Source organism: Schistocerca serialis, chromosome 10 (genome assembly GCF_023864345.2).
Source record: "Schistocerca serialis cubense isolate TAMUIC-IGC-003099 chromosome 10, iqSchSeri2.2, whole genome shotgun sequence".
NCBI classification, from domain to species: Eukaryota; Metazoa; Arthropoda; class Insecta; order Orthoptera; family Acrididae; genus Schistocerca; species Schistocerca serialis.
In genome coordinates this window covers 143,313,322-143,339,652 of record NC_064647.1, presented here as the reverse complement: position 1 = coordinate 143,339,652, position 26,331 = coordinate 143,313,322, and the positions used below count along the sequence as shown (strand labels likewise).

Genomic DNA, 26,331 nt, shown 5'->3' with positions numbered 1-26,331 from the left:
CACTGTCTTCTGGTGAAGTTGGGCACCACTGTAAGACAAATCACTAACTTCTTTTAATGAAAATGGTATGCATGCAGCATTATATTGTAGTTTAAGTACCTGTAACATTTCCTCTCAGTGAGAATCTTAAATTACACCAAGACTGAGAAATGATACACTCTGAAATAACACTTGAGTAGACATTTGGAAGATATGTTTTTACTGTTATGTTTTTTAGTCTGAAGACTGATTTTCAAAACTAGGCATTCCTTCCTTTGGAGGGTTAGAGGTGTGGCAAAAATGAACATAATTTCCTCTAGCTAGGTACTGGACTCGTGCTCCTTGTTACCACATTTTATGCCAGTTTCAGCATAACATTAGGTCTTTGATGTTCCTTACCCATGTTAGATAGTTTCTGTTACTTTTCTGTCTTCAGCAATGTTTTGTAAGTGTTCGTATAGCAAGAAGTATCTTTTTCTTAATATAATGTAACACCTAAAAGGACACACAATATTTGATGTATTTGTGCCAATTTTGCACATCAGATGTGAGCATCCTAAATGTTCATGGCAACATATTATATGTTTACAGCACCACTCTGTAGCATCGACAACATGAATTGGTCTGCAACACACCACTGGGTCTGCAACACACCACTACATGTAGACAATTGCACTGAACAGTGCTTAAAACGTGTAGCATGTTGCCACCAGGGTAATAAGTGTCTAAGGATGCTAACATTTATGAGCAAAATTGGTCCTAATAAATCAAACAATATGTGCCCCTGTGGCTATTTACCTTTACATTAATTACAATGCTTGCTGTGTTCCCGACAGGCAGTGCTTACGTTTGCTAGGTATCTTATTCTTCTTTATCAGGTGACACACACTTTTGCTTGCCTCTGTCTCTCTTTTCTGATGCATCCTAGGCTAGTTGTTTGTCATTCGCTTACATACTTCTCTTCTGTTTTAATCTTGTACATATCTGGCCATCATTCTTGTTGTTGTTGTTGTTGTTGTTGTGGTCCTCAGTCCTGAGACTGGTTTGATGCAGCTCTCCATGCTACTCTATCCTGTGCAAGTTTCTTCATCTCCCAGTACTTACTGTAACCTACGTCCTTCTGAATCTGCTTAGTGTATTCATCTCTTGGTCTCGCTCTACAATTTTTACCCTCCACGCTGCCCTCCAATGTTAAATTTGTGATCCCTTGATGCCTCAGAACATGTCCTACCAACCGGTACCTTCTTCTTGTCAAGTTGTGCCACAAACTCCTCTTCTTCCCATTTCTATTCAATACCTCCTCATTAGTTATGTGATGTACCCAGCTAATCTTCAGCATTCTTCTGTAGCACCACATTTCAAAAGCTTCTATTCTCTTCTTGTCCAAACTGTTTATCGTCAAATGTTTCACTTCCATACATGGCTACACTCCATACAAATACTTTCAGAAACGACTTCCTGACATTTAAATCTATACTCGATGTTAACAAATTTCTCTTCTTCAGAAACGCTTTCCTCGTCATTACCAGTCTACATTTTATATCCGCTCTACTTCGGCCATCATCAGTTATTTTGCTCCCCAAACAGCAAACCTCCTTTACTACTTTAAGTGTCTCATTTCCTAATCTAATTCCGTCAGCATCACCCGACTTAATTCGATTACATTCCATTATCCTCGTTTTGTTTTTGTTGATGTTCATCCAACATCCATAAAATATTTATTTCTCTTCCAGATGTGTCTTATTAAGGCCTGTCCATATAGTTTTTGTCTTGATATACATCCTCATAGCCCTTTAAGGCTTTCATCTTCTTTTGCCTTTTGAGAATATCACAGGTTTGAAATTCCTTTATACATTTTTTAAAAAATTGTAGTTCAGTGTCCATTTTACTTTGCCTCTTTCAGGAGATTAATTCTGTGAGTAACGACATCTCTCAGCTGCTCGCAATCAAATTCTTCGCTCCCAGTAATGCTTTAATCTCAAACTGGTGCTCACTGTTTTGGCAGTAATGGATGATGCTATAAGAGACATGTATGATGGAAAAATTAATCAGTCAGGATGGTGTAACATTCAAAACGCATGATCCATCTACACTTTGAAGGTCAGTTATCATCTCAACTTAACAAGGGAAGTGAAACAAAACCTACAGATAGAGTCCGAATCGACCCACTAATGTAATATTCAATTCAGTAAAATTCTTTTGAGAGTGTGATTATGTCATGATCAAGGTTGCCTGTAACTCTATCCTTGATGTGAGATTTTATTTTAAACTGTGAGACAGTCCCACACTGAAAAGTATATTACTAATAAAACACCCACTGCAAAAACTATGCTGCACAGCCACAAAGTATAGCATTGATCTTAACCCTAGCAATACCAACACATTTTCAATAACATATACCACCTACAGAAGGATTTTCAACAACATGTACTACCAACAAGAGGGTACTTTATGGAAAACAAGTAGTTGTTAAGTTTTATTACCAACATATTTTTTAAGATATACTGACATTCAAATAGGATCCAAAACCTGAAAATATCTTTAAACACTGTCTTCCGCAGTATCGGCACATTTTTAACAACATAACTACTAAAAGGGGGTGGGCTGTTATTTATCTTCATAACCACCATAAATTTTAAAAAAATAAAAGTTTTTGTAAACTGTTGTTGACTTTTGTTAGCAACATACTTTTTAAAGAGATACTTATGTGTGAGAAGGGACCAGAACTGGAGAATACCTTTTAGTGCTGTTATTTAGTGAATGAGACATGCCTCGTGAAAAGTTACATCTATTATGAACCGATGAGACCGTATGACGATGTCAACTACACTAAAATTTTTGAATTACGTGTAACTGAAAGAACTTAAAATAATTATAGAATGTGGTAGAAGAGTTCATTAATAAACATTTTCCCCCAAAATTTCAAAATACAAAGTAGACTACTAGATCACAATATTTACGAAAGGTGGGCATAAAGTAGCCCTCTCCCCCATTGGTATTGCTGGTGTTAATGTACAGTAACACACATAAGACTGCTCCTTGGATTACCTTTTAATCTATGCCCCCTATCCTCACAGACTTTCTAAGCCCTCTGTAACATTAAAAAAGGTTGTTGGTGGTGATGGTATATTTCTGCTCGTTCAAATGCCACTGGACACTGCTGATAAAATTGTTGATATATGTGTAGGTGCATTGCTAGTAAAATTCTTTTAGAAAATTTTATCACTGCATGTTTTTTACATTCTTTCCAAGTGTAAACAACAACAAAATATTAGAATGATAGAAGCACGAGTGCAGCATGATATGTGTCAATTAGCATATAAAGTTTCAAATAAACTTTTCTGTTAAAGTATTTTGTATTTTTCCTAGTGTGTACTTTGGTAGACGAGTAAAATATTACCATATGATATTCAGAAAACCATTTGTAGTAACTTTGTAGCTTTTACTTCTGAAATTGCAATTGCCACTGTTTACATCCACAAATGCCACTATCCTATCAAAATACCATTACCATATAAGAATGTATTTGTATGACAGCAAGACACATTGCCAAAGGGCAGACCCAAGCCAGAGGAGATTATCTCCAAGTTTTAAACTCAATGTAAAGTGTTCATTGTTGCTGCTCTTGTTATGAGACAAACATGAGTATGACATTCTAACTGTTGGCCTACCTGGCTCCACATGTCACAGCTGTTATCTGTGGACGCATTTGTAATCTGTTTCATACCATGTGGAATTAAAGTCACAAAGACAAAATGATATTTTATGTAACACAGAGATTACCGAGAAGAGCAGAGTTGTCATGGGAAGCAGGCTCAACCAAGTGTTGTGGATGTGACTTTGTAGTTTTATGCAGTGACATGCTTCAGTCAATGCTCCGTGGATTTTATCTGTGTGAGATTTGTATGTAAACTCGAACTTTCATGACTTCATCGCTCATCAGGAGTTATCTGTAAGCCAGTCCGTATTTTAATTAATTGGTCACTTGGAGACATTTCAAAGTCGTGGAACTTCCATATGCTACCAGAGCTTGTCAGTGCCTACGATGGAGTAACATTTAGCAATGCTGATTCTGTTACGTGCTGGATAACTCTGCCTGTTTTTTCTATAGCCTTTCAGCATCAAGCACCCATTTGCATGCACCACTAAAAGTATAGTTAGTTTCCTGATTAAAATTGATATTGCACATTTTGATCTGAACAGTTTCTTTGGTGATGGAAACCCCGTAAATAGATGTGTGGGATAAGATTTTCTAATGGGGTACTTAATCTTAGTAAAATGATAGTGCTACTCACCATGAAGATGACTCATTGAGTTTAGTTGCAGACAGGTACACCAAAAAGACTGTTAAGCTTTATAGCTTTCAGCCAAAGCCTTCTTCAGTAAAAAAAAAAAAAAAAAAAAAAAAAAAAAAAAAAAAAAAAAAAAAAAAAAAAACCGCACACACATTCACATGAGCAAGCACATATCATACGCATGACTGCTATTGCCAGCAGCTATGACGAGAATTCCAGATTTCGGTCAGAGCTCCCGGTGACAGCTGTCATGTGTATGGAATGTGCTTGCTTGTGTGTGTGTGTGTGTGTGTGTGTGTGTGTGTGTGTGTGTGTGTGTGTGTTTTTGTTTTTGCTTTTGCTTTTGCTGAAGAAGGCTTTGGCCGAAATCTGTAATGTGTAACAATCTTCTTTTCAGTATGTCTGTCTGCAACTCAGTGGGTCATCTTTATGGTGAATAGCAATCTGTGCTTTTCCTAGTATTGTTGATATTCCAACCTGCATGTCCAGTATTTGAAGTACTTAATGTGATAGCTATGGAGAAAAAATATCTAGCAGTCTTTTTCAGGATACTTGTCTGCCATTTGATGACTCCTCTACTGATCACTAGCTTTCTATCCTTTTCGTATTACATTTGATGAAACAGACATGATTATGCTTGATGAAACAAAAATCTCATCCCATGCATCTGCCTACTAGGATTCTGTTGTCGAAGAAGCTGTCATGATCAAAATGCGCAAAATTTTAAGCGGCACGGCGACTATACGCTTAGTGGTGCATAGGATTGGGCATTCGATGCCGAAAGGCTACAGAGAAATAATCTGTGTTGTTATCCATCACTTAATGGACTCGGATCACTACTAATGTTCTGCTGTCATACATGTCAACGTAATTTCAGGTAGCATAAGAAAGTACCGTCACCTTGTAATGTCTCCATGACATAATTTCATCAACTAAGTGAAGCATCACATGGCCTGCAGATGATTGCTATCAATAACAATGAACATGAAAGTCATTGAAGCTTTAAGTTTACATGCAAAATTGGCATGAAAAGAAATATGTGATGCATTTGTTCAAGTATTGTATAATGAAAAAGATTACTCACCAAACAGCTGCCAGTGTTTATTTATTTGCCAACAATTTCTGAGTGTTATACTCCATCTTCAATGCTGCAATTCATCTCATTAATGTGAAATTCTAATGATGCCATGTCAGATTAGATGCTCCCTTGAAAACTGACACATGTTAATCCAAGCACATATAGGATGACAGTAAGAATGTAAAGTACTGATGACCAGTTTAAAAAAAAAATGAGTATGTGAGTGCAACAGGTGAAGTGCAAGTAATTGCAAGGGCGAGTGTCTTTTAGTAATTGCTCTGTAGGAAAAAAGAAAGAAAGAAAAAAAACCTTCTCCTTATGCTGATGGCTAAGTTGACTACATGCACTTCATGTCTCATAGACATGTATTCAATGTTATAAAAGAGAATGGAATTGGCCATCAGTATTTCATCTTCTTATTGTCATTCTTGTATGTGCTTGGATTAACATGTCCCAGTTTTCAAGGGTGCTTGTTATCTTTTTCATTGCCAACAGTAATTGCTCTAACGTGATATTATTAGGAGCCTAAATGAATGAGACAAAGTGTTTCATTGTAGCTATAGTGGCTGTCTATGGCAGAACTGAAATGACAGCAAAAATGGAAACCTTAGTAATAAACTCTGTCCACGGTCTCTTAGCAGTGTTTTCACTGTGTCAACGTACATTTTGAGGTCACAGCTTCCTCGTCAAAGTGAGCGAGGTGGCGAAGTGGTTAGCACACTGGACTCGCATTTGGGAGGGTGACGGTTCAAGCCCGCCTCCGGCCATCCAGATTTAGGTTTTCCGTGATTTTCCTAAATCGCTTCAGGCAAATGCCAGGATAGTTCCTTTGAAAGGGCACGGCTGACTTCCTTCCCTGGTCCAACGGGACTGATGACCTCGCAGTTTGGTCCCCTCCCCCGAATCAACCAATCAACCAGCTTCACCATGTAACTTCGTCATGTATCAGAAAATGAAGGTATACTGGAAGAAGAAAAGAATAAGATATGGGCCCTGTGGTCCTTGATAAGCCAAAACGATGATAAAGAAGATGTATAAACAACATGTAGGAATCAGTTCATCATGATGCCATATTTAGGGTGAACCAGAATTCCACCAACAAACTTTCAGAGGTTGTTCAGGGATATCAAATATTTTGGTATAAGGGACCTTCGGTCTCTGTTTGCATAGTAATAACTTTAAGAGGTTGTTCAGGGATATCAAATATTTTGGTATAAGGGACCTTCGGTCTCTGTTTGCATAGTAATAATATAATTATGATTTACTCAGTTCACTACCTCAGTCATCCTTCTTTCCATGAAAATAACTCCACAACATTGAGGAAGCCTGCAATATGCAGTAACCAAAACATACAGCACACAATAAACAACACAGATTAATGCAAAACCCCTGAGACAAAATACCTACACTTTCATCACAGTGTGTTCAATCTGTTCTGTCGGTGCACCATAGAACACGTAGCAAATGTAGAACTGTTTCCTTACAGATACTGTTCAAAATTCCAACCACCATGGTTACAGCAGTGTGTACAGTGATGCACAATCGACTGTCTTACCGGCTTGAAAATTTCGTTATTTTGGCGAACTACTCGTGTGACTGCGATAATCCGACAATAAGATCCATTCGAGTATTGTCAGAGCATCACAAACGAGGCTCTTCACATGCCCCGCAGATGAAGAAACAAGTCATACAGAACATACTGTCAATATTTGCACTGTTGTGCATTGTTTACAGTGCAGTACAGATACAAAGCTAATTTGGGTAAGGAACCAACTGAAAAAGCAATAACTCTTTAAGAAACCACTGGAGACCATGTCTACATCTACACCTGCATCTACATCAATACTCTGCAATCCACCTTATGGTGTGTGGTGGAGGATACTGTATACCACTACTAGTCATTTATTTTCTACGGGCCCCTTATACCAAAATACTCAGAGGGTATCCCTGAACAACGTCTGGAAGTTAGTCGGTGAAGTTATTGTTTAACTTATATAAAGAAATTCAACAAAATTTGCAGATTCTTGCTTTTGGGTTGTTGATACCACATTAAACGTTTTTACATATGTGCTGAAGTGGTGGTGGTGAAGCTGTGGCTTGAGACTGTACATTGACATAGTAAAAATACTATAAAAGATCATTGCTGGACTTTATTATTAGGACTGTGAAACAAATTGTTGCTTTGGAAATGGATCCACAATATCCCAACAGATTTGCAAATAAATAAATATTGGTAGCTGCTTGGTATATAATTTTTCCCCTACACAATGAATAATGGAGCTGCATATGCAGTGCATTCCACCACTGTCTGGAAAAAGCCTAAAACAAAAATATTGCAGATGTGTGAATGAAAATAATGTGGGATCATTATCATGACTCAAAATGAAGTCATCACAGCCATCGTGTAACTGTGGGATAAGCCATTGTTGCAACAGGTCCAGGTATGCAATACCAGTAACAGTTCTTGGCACAGAGGAATATGCTCCACTTGTAGTGACATCGATTAGTTGTTTTCTCCATTGTATATAACTGAAAATCTCTAATGAAATGTCACAGTTGAGTCATATTTAGTTAATTCTAGGATTTGAAACACACGTATGGCTCTCGTGTACACTATGTTTGCCTTGTTTTAACACTATTGCCCCTGTGGAGTTATATTCCACAACTACACCACGGTATAAATTATTTAGGCCCTAATGAAAATTAGGAGAATAATTCCATTTAATGAATTACGCATGTCTCTCTTGTAGATATTGTGAAGTTGTGTATTAGAAACCTGGAAGTGTTACCCGAAAAAGTGAACCATGGACCCGGCCGTGGTGGGAAGCGACATGATCATGTAAGCAGGTATGGCTGCAGTCCAGTTCAGAGTAGAATGCCCAAGCCCAGAAAGTAATCGTAGAAAATGCCTTTGTGGATAGTTGCCACGGTTTGTTGTTGACGTCACTGAATTTATTAAATGTTGAAAAAAAGAAAGGAGTAATAGCACAAGCATAAAACATGATGCAACACATAAGCAAAATGTTAATGGTAGAAAGGACACAATGGTGTGTGGAATGGGATAAAAAGATTTATGTCAGTGGAGAAGAAGCAAATTTGAGTTCATACGAGGTGTGGTTAGAAAGTTTTAAGAATGGAGTTGTAATTGTACAATGGTGGTACTTACATGCTACTGTGATGCACCTACTTCAAAGTAGTCCCCTTCTGACTGAACACACAGACTCCAACAGCGTTCCCACTTTTGGAAACATTCCTAGAATTTTTTTTCCTGAAGTGTATTAAGGACGCTCTCCGTAATACACTTCAAGAAAAAATTGTAATATTCCTGGCTAATTGTCTGTCTTCCAGGTGTCAACTCATGATGCACAATACCGGTAGAATCGAAAAAAATCATCAGCATTGTCTTCACCTTTGACTGACTTTGCCGTGCTTTTTTCGGTCTTCCACTACGAAGACTGCACTATGGTTTCAGGATCGTATCCATATACCCACAATTCGTCACCTTTAATTACCCTGTTTAACAAATCTGGGTCACTTTTAGTCCCATTAATCAGTTCTTTGCGCACTTCAAGTCGCTATTGTCTCTGGTCACTTGACAATACTTTTGGAATGAATTTTGCAGACACTCGACTCATGTTCAGATCTTCAGTTAAAATTGACTGAACTGCATAGAAACTTCAATTAAGTTCATCACCCATCTCCTAATTGTAAGCCTACAATCAGAGTGCACTAAGTCACGCACTTTCACAACATTTTCATTTGTTTTTGAGGTGGAAGGAGGGCCGGACCCTGGTTCATATTCAAATGATTTGCAGTCATTTTTAAATCTGTTGAACCAGACAAAAACATTTACTGGCTCAAACAATTATCTCCAAAAGCTGTTTTTAATAGTTCGTAAGCCTCAGAATCTGATTTACCAGTTTTGAAACAAAATTTCACACAAACTCGTCGCTTCGTTTTTAGTCCATTTTCACGCATACAGAATCCGGCAACAAGCCCTAACAGACCTGCACTCAACCAGCCGCCACAATGAACTGAATAAAGGAAATGCAGTTTCCTGTCAGAGGGCATTCAAGGACAAGGCAATGACTCATTCCCCACCCTCTGTGTACCTGCCCACCAAACCAGTCAGCAGTAGTGGATCCATTCTTAAAACCTTCCAATCACACCTCTTAAGTATCCCATGATGATAATGGATAACTGCATTATTAGACAGAAATTGCTGTGCTGAGATGAACTGTGTGAGTAATAGCCACTGCCAGTTTTGTGTGAAAATTCGAAGTTTTGTTGCACAAAACTGGACTTGCGAGGCTACTCGATTAAAAATTTTTCTGCTGTGGCATTTCATTTTAGGAGGTGTCAGTGTAAAGGAGTCGTCGCGTGTGTGGACGAGATGACACAGTTTCAGAAGAAGCCTACTAGTTCAGAGTGTTACTAAAAAATGAAGCACCAGAATTAACGTGGCCTGTCATTTTTTGAGACAAAATATGAATTTTTACACATTACACTGTTAATAAATGACATCACCATTATACTGTGTGAGTAGTAGTGTCAAACATAAGTGTTGCTCAATGTTGTATAGCTGTGCTATGCATAAAAATTATGTGTCTCTAAATGTCGAAATAAACCAATGAATACACATTGACAAAACATGCTGCAATACCAGTGCTACAAAATGTTAAAAGGGCAGAAGGTGTATTTTCTTGTAAGCTCGATTACAACTGTATTGCCACCTACTATACTTGAGAATCACACGTGTAGCCTCGTTATAAAGGATATCAGAGGGATGCCGATACTGCCTCCCTTCCCTGTTTCTCAGCTGCAAACACTATGGTGCTGTCCACCCCTGTCAGGTCTCCAGTTTGCTTTGCCAGGTGTTACGACCAAATGTCTTTGTCTCACTACAAAAGACAAATCAAACTTCTGATTTTATTCTATTTCAATTGTTTACAAAATGGCTGTTGCATGCTTGCACATAATAAAGGAAGCTTATATCTGTCCGATCACTCTGAGTGAGCGGCTGCCACTATGTGTTTGGATCTGAGTACCTCTCGGTTTTGCATCTAGTGAGCGCAGCAGATCGTCGCACCAGCAAGATGAGGATACACTGACGGAATTCTCCGAGCCGTGGGACAGCTCTCGCTGGGAAAGTCTACTGGGTCCGACCGTGGCGACGAGTCAGGGGAATGGCAACAGCAACAGCAATGGAACGAACGTGCACACTTCAGACCGCAAAGAAAACGGGGGCAGCATTGCGCCGACGCCTCAGGACGTCACCAGTGTCACACCACCTCAGCCGGTCCTGGGAACGGAGCCCCTGCTCTGTAAGTTTTAGCTGTTGTTCAGAATAAACTAAACACGTGTCGCATATTAGTCACTGAGGACACATCAATATGCAGTTTTTAATTTTTCAATAGTAATATGAAAGACAGGACAAGTAGAGAACATATGCACATATTAGGCAGTAAAGTTATTTTGATGAACAGTTGGTTACATGTTCTAAAATAGTGCGTATAGCAGGTTCCACTGTTACGAGCGAAATTTTGAGCATGCACTTTTACTCCTTGGATTTAGCAGAGCCAACCAAGAGTTTAAAAAAATAGTTTATCGCTCGTCACATTGTACCTAAGTCATGTTATGAACAGCTTTCTGTGTGCATATTCCTGATGTCCTTATATGAATAAAGGCAAATTATAATATGTAGTTTTGTAGGGTGCTAATGGATAATGTCTGTGCCTCAAATGCTTTTACTTTGTAATTGATGTACTTTATAGTGATTGTAGTATGTACAGGAAATGTATGCGCAAATGTGGGCTTTGCATGGGTATGTGACAAGCGGTTATAGTAAAGTTGTGTTTTAGTAGTAATGAGTGGTTATACCGTGGGACTGTGTATGCGCTGCTTGGACAGTGCTATCTGGTGTCTGGTTGTGAACCGCTAGAACCACAGCAGGTAAGCCTGCGCCCAATAGGGCAGTGATGATGCCGACCGGTGTTAGGCGAGCAGTGGTAGTTTTATCTGGTGACTTCAGTTTTATACTTTATGGAAAGAACGACCATGAGAGCAGCTTTTTATTATTTTTTATTGGTTGTGACAATGATTTTATCAGATGGACTGCCTCACATGCCATGATGTCCATACGCAGATCTGATGATGGCACCTTCAGAGTGCTGAAACCGGTCATCTAATAAGCGATTGAAGCGATTGTGGCTTTTCAATTATTTTAAAAACAGAGTGATCGCCCCACGACACACCATGTGTTCACTGCAAAAGAGTTTAAGAACCCAGATTTTCTACTCATAATATTTCAATAACTTGCATGTTACTGAAGTAAAATTTACCTTTCCTGGAACATCAAAATCCAGATGACACTAGATTCAATAGTTTTGAGTAGGTAAAATTTTGTAATTTTACAGTTTTCAGAAAAAGCAAGAAATAATGGTGGCCTCAAATAAGGCATGTCAACTGTAAAGCAAACAATTATAGTCTGATCCTAGAACGAACGATGGCAGTTTGCGCATCTCGAGACACGGAAGGGGGTTGCACTGTTGACAATTCCGAGCAAGAGTTGCGGTATGTGCGTGCGTGCACTTTTCGCTTGAAGAAAGCGTATATTCTGCAAATTGTGTCTCTCGCTTACTTATACGTACTTTATCAATTGCTACCAAAATCGGCAAAGACAGCTCGCAACAAGTGAAATTGAAATTCATAAAGCGACTCACTACAAACACGTTTAATGCTCACAGTAGCTACAGCAGAACGCTCAGAGTATACTCTACGCTCGTTGGCTGTCGGAGCATACGTGGCATCGTTTGTGACACCAACTATGGCAGCACGGTCAAATTTTCAAGTGTGTGTGGTTTCAGTAATTGCAAATTCTGAATATTTGAATAAATAAAGTATTTCAGCATGAACTGTTTAAACTGACAGTGTCATCGGTTTGTAAATTATACACTGAATGATGAAGTTTTGAAATTGTAGCTTAAAGAGGGATTTGGAGATTTCATATATGCATGTGGTGTACATATTGGATATAAAAAAGAGAACAAAAATTAAAAACTGATATTTGTGTGTGGTACAGAATGTAAATGAAAATTAAATTAAATTAAACTGCTGCAGAGTCAGTAGATTATATTGAAATGAAATTTGATGTATGGTATATAATTTAAATGTTGCATATATCAACATTATTGTTACAAAAGGTGTTGAGGATGGTCATCCTGGACAACAGTCCAGTGATGAGAGTTGCCTGACGCAAAATGTTGTTGTTCCCAAATTGCATTGATTTCTCGTTGAATGTTCCACATCCAGTTCATCAGTATTGTGGAGACTAAATGCATAAACTCTCATCAAGTAGGCCCAAAGAAAAAGTAACAGACAGACGACTCTGGGGAACTCGGAGACCACAGAACACTGCCGACAACTCATTTATTTGTGAAAGCTGCATTAACATGATTCAGTGAAGCATTTGCTGTCTGAAACATCACTCTGACTTGTTAGAAGAAGCTGTATTCGTTTTCATTGTCAGGTAATTATGCAGAGAATTCTTCTTAAGTGATGAGTTTAACTTGTGTATTGATAATGAAGTAAAAATAAATTGTCCTACTATACAGTTAATGCAGTTTTCTCATCACAAAGTAGATGCTTGAAAATTTGGTGAGGATTTCTTGCCATCCAGTACTTGTTGTTTTGTGAGTTAACATGGCCAGACGGATGAAACCATGCCTCGTCTGATGTGAAATGTGACATCAGGTCTGTCTGCCCACCAAAAATGTTATCATGAAGTCAGCTGCAGGAATCAATTCATTCCAGTTTGCTTGTCCCCTTCAATTGTTGCACTGTTGAAAAGTTATATAGTTTCAATTTTAATTCATCAAGATTTTTAATGAAAATATGTGTAATGAATACGGGATCGTTGAGAACTTGCTTACTGATTTTTTTGACTCGCTGTAGTACGCGTTTCAGTATCAGTGATGGCCCTCGTGTTCCTAAGAGAAGTTTTACTTCAAAACAGCACCTGTTGTATTCCTTTCTCAACTAAATTGTGTATGCTACTCTCTTCTGGGATATTGATGTTCAGAAGTTTTTCTTCGAACACTTGACGTGTTTCTTCGAACGAGAGAGAGAGAGAGAGAGAGAGAGAGAGAGAGAGAGAGAGAGAGAGTAGATATAGGTCTCAACTATAGCTATCTTCTCCTGGTTCAAGTAAAGCATTTTACGGGAGCCTAACTGTACTCACAGTACTGCATTTGAATGAAACATATGCTGCATGGACACACAACAACCTGAGAAATTAAACAATCAGCAGTAACTTATAGATCCACTAGTAGCACTAGTTGTGAGAGAGTCTTTCATAAACAGTGTCAGGTAGCGGATTCATTGTGAGTTTGTTATTGTATTCCAGACTCAATAGTGCAAGCACAGCTGTCCGACGTGGCTACTTTTCGATTTGCTGTTATGTCAATGTCAGTGATGCCTGCCTCCCATGTTCCAGCTCCCCCACGGCTGCACACGCTGCGCAGCGCACGCGCTCTCTCCGAGGGGGGCTGCGGCAGTGGTGGGGGCGCAGCAATCCGGGCCTACGCCCTGCACCTCGCCGCCGACCGCTCCACCACGTTTGCCCAGAACGTCGACAACTTCATCGCTTGCACACGCGAGTCTCGCGAGACCAGTCCACAGGTCGTGATGCGCAACATGCGGCAGTTCATGTCCGGCATGAAGAACTACCTGGTGAAGCACGGGGAGCGGGAATTTGAGAAGGAAGTCGAGAAAGAGAGGGTCAAGGTGAGTGATTTATCACTGTACTGCTCCTTGTTGCTGTGACTTGTTATTGTCTGCATTGAACTTTGTAAGACTCTCGGAAAACTCTGTCCTTTTTCGTACCAGTGGTGTAAAATAATTGCGTGAGATTGCAGCGGATGATGTTGAGATCTTGAAACAATAGTCCACCTGACAACATGGCAGCCGTCTCAGGTGAGTTTTACACTGGAGAATGGTGATGCACATTGCTGCATTTATATGAAAAATATGTGTGGTGATGCATGCGCATAGGTTATTGCTGCATGACCTTCCTGTATCTGTAGACAAGTGGTCACACCACAGACCCACAGTTCGTGAAACGTGTGTGGAGTATGTTACCACATTCGTGCCTTTGGTGACCCGATAAATAACCCGTAGCTGAGCTGTATTACCGTGGGACGTCCTGTAGATTATTCTGCCACAAAAATCTCTGTCATGAAGGGGTCCGTCTGGGACTCAATTTCAACCGTATAAGGCATGGGACTGATGATTTCGTTACTATATTTTTTGCCTAAAGCCACATCTAGCAACAATTAATTTTATCATTTTGACCCATGACCCCAGAATTTTTACTCTGCGAGCCTGCAATTTCACAGAGGGTGTTCACTCTTTATCACCCTTACAAGTGCTCTTTTTGGCATCGGCTGGAGTGATATTTGACAGTGGACACTAAATTCAACAGAGGGCAATTCTGCAATTGCTACTGGCCAATTTTTGATGTAAATTTAGCAATGTGTACAAGTAATCTTCCATGTGAAACTGAAATGGCTGAATGGTTGTTAGCTAAAATATTGTGGCAAGATGCTGACATTATGTGGCTGTAGTCCTGAAATGTTAGGGAACACTCGGTGCACTGGGAAACCTCCAAGAATCGTAATGATGTAAAATACTGCTAATGTGGTTACAATAGTGAACGTAAAATAGTGCTAATGTGGTTATGCTAGTGGGTGCTTTGTATTGATACTGCTACCAATTGCTTTACAGTGATTTTCAAAGATGTCTTTATTCTTCCATTAGCTAGCTTTTGAGTCACAAGTCTTTTCTTGAGACAGTTGGTATTTGCAGGCAGATAAGGTTTTATACTAGTTGCAGCTATTCACAAGGATTATGACACTGGTGGAAAAGGAATCAACTTGATGCTGGAACGAAGGGAGACAGTAAAAATTTTTAGAGGGAGACCAAGGCCTGACTACAGTAATTGGTTTCAAAGGGCTGTAGGTTGCAGTAGTTATGCAGAGATGAGGTGGTTTGCACAGAATAGAGCAGATTGGAGATATGCATCAAACCAGTGTTTGATCTGAAGAAATCATCATCTTACAACATCTACATCTGAACTAAATTTGCGTAATCCCTCTTTTCATACTGAATAGTACCAGTCTGAGTGTTCAATAAACTACACATACTTCTGTCAAAGAATCAAAAAGACATTTTTTGTTTGTCGTCTGAGTGACCTGTGAATGTTTTCCTCCAGCTCCGTGCTAACGAGTTCCTAAACCTGGACGCCATCCTGGAGGGCGTGATGCAGAGGCTGGTGGTACGGCCACTGCGCGACCACGTCTACCGGCTGTTCGTCGACGACTACGGGCGGCGTGGGGAGGTCCGGAGGCTGGCGTCGGCCATAATGTCTGCGCGCTCGTGTTCCCTGCGCGAGCTGGGAGTTCGTGCCGGGGTGCGACCACCCACGGCTGCGGGTCTGGCCACCGTGACTGCCCACCTCTCCCGCCTGCAGTCGAGGGACCTGCCTCTCGACAAGCTGGCGGCACTGCTGGATGCTGTCGCTTCCATATTTACCTCGGTAAACTGTTTGTTTCTAGTTGTCTGTACTTCCTGGTATACTGTATGAAAAGGTAAATTCACTTAAGAAAACTATAAAATTGTGTGTACTCATCATCATAAAGTGAAATATGAGTACTGACAAAGGGTGGAGGGGAGTTACTGTCCGAGTTCTTGGAATTAAAGTTTTTCTTTGGAAAAGAGTGAGGGATAAGCCATGGTTGCAAAATACTGACACAAATTATTTAAAGAAAAGTGGAAAAATTGTTAAAAGTCTGGCATACAGAAAAATGTAGGATCACGCGAGAAAGTACTGCCCCTACAACTACTCTCCGAAGATGGGTTAAGTAATGCAAACCTACATTTATAGAATATGTAGATTTAGAGAAAGCTTCTCGCACTATTGAATGGAATACACTCCTTGAAACTCTGAAGGTAGAAGGGATAAAAATAGGCAGTGAAAGGTTCTCTACAACTTCTAAACAAAACTGACAGGAATTATAGGCATTGAATGACACAAAAGGGAAGTAGTAATTGCGAAGGGGGTGAGGCAGGATTGTAGCCTATCCCCGATGTTATTCAGTCTCTACATTGAGTGAGCAGTAAAGGAAACCAAGGAGAAATTTGGAGCAAGAACCAAAGTTTCAAGAGAAATAGAAGGGGAAGTAAAATTAAAACTGAACAGCTACCGTAACAGCAAATCAGAATGGTTTCATTCAAAAGTAATCCACACATGCGTTAAGAGACATATATCCCACAGGGAGATGAGGTGATCAGTTCCTATTTTATAGAACACAGTTGGCTGCTGACGGATCCACAACCACACCTACTCGTGCATTTCGTCTTCCATCTGAAACCGTGTTCGTGCACATCTTTCTTCAGGTTGCCAGAGATGTGAAAATCACACGGTGAAAGATGTGGGCTGTACGGAGGATTTTGCACTATTTCCCGACCGAGTTGCCGAAGCGTAGCCTTCATCTGATAGGCACCATGGGGGCAGCCCAGATGTACAATATTTCTAAGCAGGGGCAAAAATGTGATACCGGCGCCCGCCGCCACCCCACCATCCCCTCCCTCTGGTAGTCTGAATCTACAGATTTCACTAATAATTATAACAGTGCTTATCATTCGCACACCCAGTCGACCACATAAACAAACAGCAATTGGCATTCATGTGTTCGGGTTTATTTGTCGCAGCTTGTATAGCTCTGCCCCATTTGTCTCTAGAAAAGTTATTTATTTTTGATGCCCTGGTCGAGACATCACACTAGGCACGCATTCAAAAATCAGCTTAAGATCTGTTCAGAAATGAACTTAAAATGTGTTAAAGAACCAACGGGAATGCATTTCAGAATCATGTGAATAATCAATAGACTAAAGTGCACCAGATGCTAGGCGCTTTGTGCAATGAGACTTTTCCCTTCAAGAATACGAATTTGGCACCCCCTAAAACTGCCGCCTGGTGCTTATACCCCAGTTTGCCACCCCCCACACTCTCCTACCCTATATCTGACCCCAATTGGGGATGGGTGGTGTTGTGCAACAGGACGCTTCCTCTGCTTCTCAAGTTCCTCGAGCCGGAATTAAAATCAGTGCGCAGTGCTATGAATACTGTTTATTGAAATGGTGATGCACCCTAAAGTCAAAATGCTCAGGAATGCTATCAGACAGAATCGTCATGTAGCATGGTAATGTTTGCCCCCACATTGCCAATCAGTTGAAGGCTACACTTCAGCAATTGTGTTGAAAAACACTGCAACATTGGATCTTTCACCATGTGATTTTCACATCTTCAGCGACGTGAAGAAAGACGTGCATAGACATTGGTCTCAGTCGGGTAAAGAACAGCAAGAGTGGGTGCGGTTAAGGATCCGTCGGTGGCCGGCCATGTTTTACGAAACAGTAATTGATCATCTCGTTTCCCATCAGGATAAATCTCTTTAATGGGTTTGGTGATTACTTTTGAGTGGAAACATTCTGTGGTCTTGTTGTGGTGAGTGTTCAGTTTTCATTTGACTGCCCTTCATATTAAAAACTTAAGATTTGGTGATGACATTGTAATTCTTTTAAAGCCAGCAAAAGACTTGGAAGAGCGTGACCCTCATTTCCAACATGTCGGTCCAGAAAAACAGTGTTTCTCAGGAGTGTAGCCTGGTACGGAAGAGAAACGTGGAAAGTAAATAGTTCAAACCAGAAGAGAATAGATTTTTTAGAGTTGGTGCTACAAAGAATGCTGTAGATTAAATGGGTAGATCGATCAAGTAATGAGGAGGCGCTGAATTGAATTTGGCAAAAAAAAAAAAAAAAAAAAAAGAAATGTGTGGAATAGCAGGACTAAAAGAACAGATTATTTGATAGGGCAGATCTTGTGACATGAAAATAATTGTCAATTTGGTAATGGAGGAAAGTGTGGGGGATAAAAATTGTAGGGTGAGGCCGAGGGATGAATACAGCAAGCATGTTGTAATGGACTTAGGTTGCAGTAGTTACTCGGAGATGTAGAGACTCGCGTAGGATATAATGTGGAGAGATGCATGAAATGAGTCTTCAGCCTGAAGACCTCAACAACAACAACAGGAACAGGAACAGCAAGGTTGGTCCAGTCATCCAGATGCCAGCTTTGTTTCTCATTCTTTCCCAACACTAATGACCCAGTCATTAGACTTCTGTAGTTAAGAATGCATCCAATTGTGCTAGAAATAAGGTTGTGCTACCGTCGGTTTGTCTACAGTTTTCATTAAGAATAAGGACTGCAGTTAAATATGCTGCCACAAGCATAGTTCATAAGATAATTCGATTTTTGCTGACAAAAAACGCACAATAACTATCGTTCATTGTGCTCTCTATAGACAAAATGTAATGTGTGGAAGTGTCATGCATCAGGCGGTTTATAATATGAAACAGAAAAGGAAAACATTTGTGAGAATGGACCGAGTATCTGACAGTCTGTAGTCAGTGATAACTTCGGACACATTAAAACTGTGGCGGACTGCGATTTGAATCTGGACCCTCAGGCTTTGTGGACAACGTGTGAGCTACTTTTGCACGAGTCACTGCTTGATGGGAACTGTTAATCAGACCAGACCCCTCCGTGCCTATTTATATAATATGACAGAGTTCCTCCACATTCTTTGTTTGACTTTGACCCCTGGAGAAAAGACATGGCAAAAGGTTTGATACAGTCTATTTGTAGTTTTCTTATTTGGTTAGCTCAGTCTGTAAATATTCTGCCCAAAAATGGCAGAGGTCAGAGTTTGAGTCCCAATCCTTTTGAACCGCCAGCACATTTTAGAAATGTAACAGGTCCACAGTATAGTTACATTGACCAGATCATAATAGAATGGCCGAGCTTATTAATAAGATTTCATGTATTCTTTTCTTATGTTGCAGGTGAAAGCAGCAAATGCCGGTCGTTCAGTTATGCTCACTGCAGACGATTTCCTGCCGCTGCTCGTCTGGGTGCTGGTGCAGGCGGGAATGGTGAGCTGCATTATTATGATAAAAATTCTGTTACGTAGTTGCGCTGACACACCGCTTCTGCGAGGGCTTCCCTAACATAAAAATCAAGTTATCCTATGTGTGTTTCTACTTTTACACTAAGTGCCGCATCAGTTCTATTTGTAGCATTGTCAAGGACGGGTGGCAGGGCCATGAATGCCCACGAAAGGTCAAAATTAGTAGTCTTCAGATTTTTTAATCTTCAAATTGGGCAGGAAAATACATATAATGTACACCTTATTTCGGTGACGCATTCACTTAACTGGTCGGAAAATACTGCTGCTTTTCAACAGAACAATCATTTTTGAAAGCTTAAATACTGCCAAATGAAGAAAACAAAGGCTATTTCGGAGGAATAAGGTGTTTGAAGTTTTTACAGAAGCAAACATTCCAGTCAAAAACCTCCCAATGAGAACTTTTTTAACAGTGAGTTTCAAAGAATTAATAATTTGTTTGTCTTCATTCATGTAATGTGACAACCTTTTAAATTTGTGCATCTGATCATTTACAAAAAAATAAAATATATGTGAATTTTGACAAAAATAGATGCAAATTTTGCAAAAAAATAAATGTGAATTTTGGCAAAAATTGATGCTACATTATCCGGTCCCTAGCTATAAGTAATGTGCTTGCTTCTGAAGCTGTGGCAAATGTAACATATGGTCTTTCGTCTGTAGTCAGTGCACAGTTTGCATTTCCCCCTGTGCTACAAAATGACTTCTAAGTGCCCTGTTTACTGTGAGTGCTAACTTCTCATACGGCTTGTGAGTGCTCGTGCTCACCGAGCAGCTTCTTGAATAGGCCTGGTCCAGAGTGCCACACATACACATAACATAAATATTTCAGCCACACAAATATTTGTACACAAAGACAGGAATTTGCAAAGATATAATGGTGCCAAAGAAAGCATCTGTCACAGAAGTTACAATTTTTTGGGTATAAATGTTAAAGTCAACAGAATATAAATTGATTGAGCATTATTTGTAAGAAATGTATACAAGGAAAGAAAATCAATTAGCCGTAAAAAAACATTATGTAAATAGGTGTTCCATTAAATTTTGCAAAAGGAAAAGACGAAATAATTTTGAGAGACCTGTATACACAAATATTATGGCAGCAGATAATATGACAGCCTGTTCTCAATTTGCATTATGATAAATACTGTGTGTTGTGTAATAGACAAGCGAAGAGATACAATTTTATGTGTATAGATTAACTGCCATGTTGGGCCACTTGTGGTGCCCTGTTGTATCTTCTCTAAAACTTAGAGCCGCGCTCCTTGGACTATCAGTGTGAACTTATTTGAATGCCGGATACAGGCTCAGCTTCCCCGCAGCTCCGGCGTCTTCTGCTTGCATCAAACTCTTCTCCGACAATTCTATATGTTGAAGAAGGTGAAAATTCACCTACTATTCCAAAATCCTATTATCTAGTCCAACCCCCCAGGGGGTCCACAACTCTTTTGTGGATACGTGCGTAGCGAGCACGGGACCCCGTGCTAATGTGGCCCTCCTTCCTTTCCGGGCTGCATACTTTCCTTTTCCGCATCCTTCCCTATCCCCCATCTTCGCCCCCCCTCCCCTCCCCTCACCTCTGGCTCTTTCCTTCCCCTTCTCCCCCTCTGGGAGTATGGTTTGTGCCTACATCCGGAGACGGACGCTCGTAAATGTAACGCATTCTTGGCCTTCTCTGCTTGTATGTCTTCATCCTTCCTTTGTCCTTCTCTTTTCCTTACCTATTCTCTTTACCCTTTTCTCTTTACCCTTTTCTCCGCTGCGGTGTTTGAGACCTCTCTTCTTTCCTTTCCCTTTCTTTGTTTTTCCCTTTCTCTTTCATCCTCCCTGTGCGTGTCTGAAGGCCGACCCACGCATTTTTGTGCGTAGCCGGTGACGGGGTAATGTGTAATTCCCCGCCCCGGGTAGACAGGTAGGACACGTACGTACCCCCTGGTAATGGCCAGGCCCAGGGAGGGGTGATTACCCGAGCTGATACCTTCCGAAAGTGCCGATTGGTCCCTCCGTCCGTTTGTCGGGAGGTGTGACCTGAGGTGTGAACAATCACCTAAGGCGGGAGTGCCCTCAGAGAGGGCCCCCACAAGGGAGGAGCGTGCCATCGGAGACGCCGGTAATCATGGAGGATTCTTCCGCAATGGTTTCGTCATCTTCCACTATGTCTGCTCACAAGCGTAAGTTCACTGAGTCTCAGCCACAGACAGTTCTTCCATTGTTGCCACAATTCCTTGTTGTTTCTTGGTCTGACGAAGATCACGACTTCTCCATGGTCAACCCTTTCATTATTCAGAAAGGTTTCTACGCATTTGCAGGTCCTGTAGAGTCTTGTTCCAGATTACAGAATGGCACCTTGTTGTTAGAAACAGTCAGTGCCCTCCAGGCACAAAAATTGCTGCGTACTTCACTGCTCCACACCTTCCCTGTCCGGGTTGAAGCGCACCGCACTTTAAATTCCTCACATGGAGTCGTTTATACACACTCCCTCGACGAATTGTCTGACGAGGAAATTCAGCACTACCTGTCTGACCAGGGCATAACGACTGTTCATTGAGTTATGAAAAGGGTTGACATGAACATCGTTCCAATCCGCACTGTCTTCTTGACATTTGACTGAGTTCAACTCCCATTGAATATAAAAGCAGGCTATGAGATAATTTCCGTTCCAAACCCTACACGTTGCTATCAGTGCCAGCGGTTCAGTCACACCAGCGAGTCCTGTTCCAACCCGGCCAAATGTGTTACGTGTGGCAAGGATGCCCATGAGGGTGCTTGTCCACCTCCATCCCCTCGTTGCATCAACTGTATGGGTGACCACGCTGCTTCCTCTTGAGATTGCCCCATTTTTAAAGACGAAAAGCTCATTCAAGAAATCAGAGTGAAGGAAAAGGTGTCTACCTTTGCTGCTCGAAAATTATTCGCAAGTCGAAAGCCCACTGTGCCTCAGACAGGAAAATACAGCACTGTTCTTGCCTCTCCTCGGCCAGCAAAGGAGGCGGTGTAGTGGTTAATAAAAAAGAGAAAGAGAAAAAGAGAAGATAAGAAAATAAAAGAAAAGGTTGAAAATGGTGGGAAGAAATAGTGAATAAAAAAGGGTTTTAAAATCGTAAATGACGGTGAAAAAGGGAAAGAATGAAAAGCAAATCGGACTTCATATTACAGAAAAGCTATCGGACTTCGTGATTTGGAAAAGCTATTGTCGGGGTAGTCCTTGTGGCGTTTTTGAACAAAAGTTAAACCAATTTCCACTACAAAAATTATTGAAAAAGAACAGAGACTAACAAAATGTAACTGACAGGGGGAAACGGCGTAGATAAGAGTTCATCCTTTACCAGGTTAACATGTCTTCTTTCGTGCGGCGTCCAGGTCTTCAAAAATCTCCCTCAATTCTGCGTGAAAAGTCTGCTCCGAAATCTTACAATAAGTTTCATTGTCCAGGAATTTCTAATGTGTCCAAAACCATCTTGATATTAAATGCAATTTATTTTAGTTGCTTCTCTCCATCCTCCGAATTTCATAACAACTTCCACAATGTCTACACATTAATAAGTTTTTTCGTCTTAATCAGATCATGTCTGCATTAAGCTTCCGCTCTCTAGAGACAATAGAGAAACGGATAGAAAAACAAAAAAAGTTACAATTTTAGTATTTTCTCTGCCGTCGAGCGCTCATACTGCTGCGACGGTATAATTTTTATCTGAGGGAACGAGTGTAGCACGGCGAAATTCAAAGTCCTGTTACAGCGGCCACGCAGACTTGTGATCTCACCTTTAGTGACTCGGTCGTTAGATTGGCCAGCGCAAAGATCGCCCGTTCAACCTCCCCACTTTCGCCTGCTCAATCTGTGGCTCACACTTCATCGGGTTCTGCTAAATCTCGATCCCAAAAGTCAGACACCCAGACTTCCAAAAAAGAGCATACTCGTGAGGATTTTTTACGTACCCCAACTTCACAACCATCGGTTCCTCCTTCATCTAAACATCATGTTTCCAAGAAAGCTAATAAGAAACCTAGTTCCTCTCCTTCTCCGCCACGGCGTGTCTCATCTACAGCACCACCTGGCGGTAACCGCCCTCGGCCGTCTTCTGTGTCGCCGAGGTGCACTGCTGGCGGCCGATCAACCGGCCAATCGCTGGTGCCAGGAGTTGCTCCTGAACAACCTATGAATCAGGACCTTTTGCCTTCGGCTGAGTGCCGTTCCACGCTGTTGGTCGCAAGCTCTGAGCAGTCGTTGAGTTGACGGCAACCTTGGTCACATTCTTCCATTTTCTGTCCATCCTATGTCCATTATCCATTGGAATATCCGCGGCATTCGAGCCAATCTGGATGAATTGACGATCCTCCTACGATCCTACTCGCTGGTCATCTTCTGTCTTCAGGAAACAAAGCTGCATCCCCACGACCGCTTTGTCTTCCCCCATTTTCAGTCAGTCCGATTTGATCTCCCCTCTGTTGAAGGCACTCCAGTACATGGAGAACTCATGATTCTTCTCCATAATACTCTCCATTATCACCCAATCCCCTTAAACACTTCCGTCTTTCCCTTTCTCGATACACCTTCTCTCTTTGTACTGTATACATTCCACATCAATGACACGAGCTGATCTCCCTCATCTTCTTGGTCAGCTTCCACCTCCCTATTTGATGGTTGGGGACTTCAATGCCCACCACCCACTTTTGGGATCTCCACATCCATGTCCGCGTGGCTCACTATTGCTAGACGTCTTCCACCAAGTGGATCTTGTTTGCCTCAACACTGGGGACCCTACATTTTTGTCTGCCTCCACGACAAATTTCTCTCATTTGGACCTTTCGGTCAGTACTGTTCCGCTAGCTCGGCACTTCGAATGGTTCGCCCTTGCTGATGACACACTCGAGTGACCACTTTCCATGTGTCCTTCGATTGCAAACACAACTGCCTTATATGCGCCCGAGACGCTGGAAGTTTGCCCAAGCCGATTGGACACTTTTTTCATCTCTAGCGACATTCGATGACCGTCACTTTCCTAGCGTCGACGATGAGGTCACTCATATTACAGACGTTATTCTTACAGCTGCAGAACGTTCAATACCATGCACCTCCGAATTGCCCGGCGCTCCCCAGTTCCTTGGTGGAATGAGGCATGCCGTGACGCAATATGTGAGCGGCAACGTGCTCTTCGCGTTTTCCACCACCATCCTACTTTGGCCAACTGTATCTGCTATAAGCAGTCCCATGCGGGATGCCGTCGCGTCATCCGCGACAACAAGAAGGCAAGCTGGGACTTCTTTACTAGCTCATTTTACACCTTCACTCCCTCCTCGGAAGTTTGGAGTTGGATTCGATGGTTATGTGGTGCGCCTAGTTTCTCCCCGGTCTCTGGGCTCACTGTCGCGCATGATACGTTAGTGGACCCCGTCGCAGTTTCTAACTCATTGGGTCAACACTTCGCTGGGATTTCGAGCTCTTCAAATTACCCGCCAGCGTTTCTCCCGAAGAAACGTGCAGCGGAAGTGCAACCTCTTGCTTTCTCCTCTCAAAATCGCGAAAGCTATAATACTGTTTTCTCCATGCGGGAACTCCAACATGCACTCTCTTCTTCTCGCTCCTCTGCCCCAGGACCAGATGGTATCCACATCCAAATGTTGCTGCATTTATCAACCCATAGTCTGCGTTACCTCCTTCGCCTTTATAATCGAATTTGGACCGACAGTACTTTTCCCAGACGATGGCGGAAGCTATCGTCGTTCCTGTTCCGAAACCTGGAAAGGACAAACATCTCCCCTCTAGCTATCACCCCATTTCTCTCACGAGTAGTGTATGTAAGGTTTTGGAGCATATGGTGAATTGCCATTTAGCTTGGTGGCTGGAGTCCTGCAGTCTTTTAACACCTGCCCAATGCGGTTTCCGAAAGCATCGTTCTCAGTTGACCATCTTGTTGCTCTCTCCACTTATATCATGAACAATTTTCTCCGGAAACGCCAAACAGTAGCAATATTTTTTGATCTGGAGAGAGCATACGGTACCTGTTGGAGGACAGGCATCCTCCGCACACTGTTCTCTTGGGGCTTTCGAGGTCGGCTGCCACTTTCTCTTTGCGAATTTATGGCAGAGCGCACATTTAGAGTGCGAGTGAACACTACTCTCTCCTGTACTTTCTCCCAAGAAAACGGGGTACCCCAGGGCTCCGTGCTAAGTGTTGTACTGTTTGCCATTGCCATAAATCCAATTATGGACTGTCTCCTTCCCGATGTCTCGGGCTCCATCTTTGTGGACGATTTTGCGATCTTCTACAGCTCTCAACGGGCCAGCCTTCTTGAACGACGTCTTCAAGGATGTCTCAATCGCCTCCACTTTTGGAGCATCGAAACCGGCTTCCGCTTTTCTCCCAGTAAGACCGTTTGTGTTAATTTTTGGTGTTGTCAGGAGTTTCTTCCACCCTCCTTACATCTCGGACCTGTCAACCTTCCGTTTTCGGATGTCGCTAAATTCTTGGATCTTATGTTTGACAGAAAACTGTGCTGGTCCTCCCACGTTTCCTATCTTTCGGCTCGCTGTCTGCAATCCCTCAACACCCTCCGTGTCCTGAATGGTACCTCCCAGGGAGCGGACCGAGTGGTCCTTCTCCGCCTCTATTGCGCCTTAGTGTGCTCAAAATTGGACTATGGAAGCATAGTTTACTCCTCTGCTCGGCCGTCTATTCTTCGGCATCTCGACTCTATCCACCACCGTGGATTACGTTTAGTGTCTGGAGCTTTTTACACCAGCCCTGTGGAAAGCCTTTATGCTGAGACTGCTGAACCTCCACTGTCCAATCGGCGAGCAGTCCTTCTGAGTCGTTATGCTAGCCATCTGTCTTCCATGCCTGCTAATCCGGCCCATGACATTTTTTTCGACGCCTCCTTGGATGTAGGGTATGCA

At 41.6% G+C, this 26,331-nt stretch overlaps 1 protein-coding gene across 4 annotated transcripts in view; it reads left to right on the top strand.

Moving 5' to 3' along the window:
• LOC126424745 (protein sprint) overlaps positions 1 to 26,331 on the top strand; it is a 551,880-nt gene that overhangs the window by 512,260 nt on the left and 13,289 nt on the right. For all 4 annotated transcript variants that reach the window (XM_050087464.1, XM_050087463.1, XM_050087465.1 and 1 more), the window contains 4 exons: positions 10,420 to 10,676; positions 13,847 to 14,136; positions 15,623 to 15,946; positions 19,315 to 19,404. In XM_050087464.1, the coding sequence (XP_049943421.1) occupies positions 10,420 to 10,676; positions 13,847 to 14,136; positions 15,623 to 15,946; positions 19,315 to 19,404 (961 nt within the window). The remainder of the gene's footprint in view (positions 1 to 10,419; positions 10,677 to 13,846; positions 14,137 to 15,622; positions 15,947 to 19,314; positions 19,405 to 26,331) is intronic.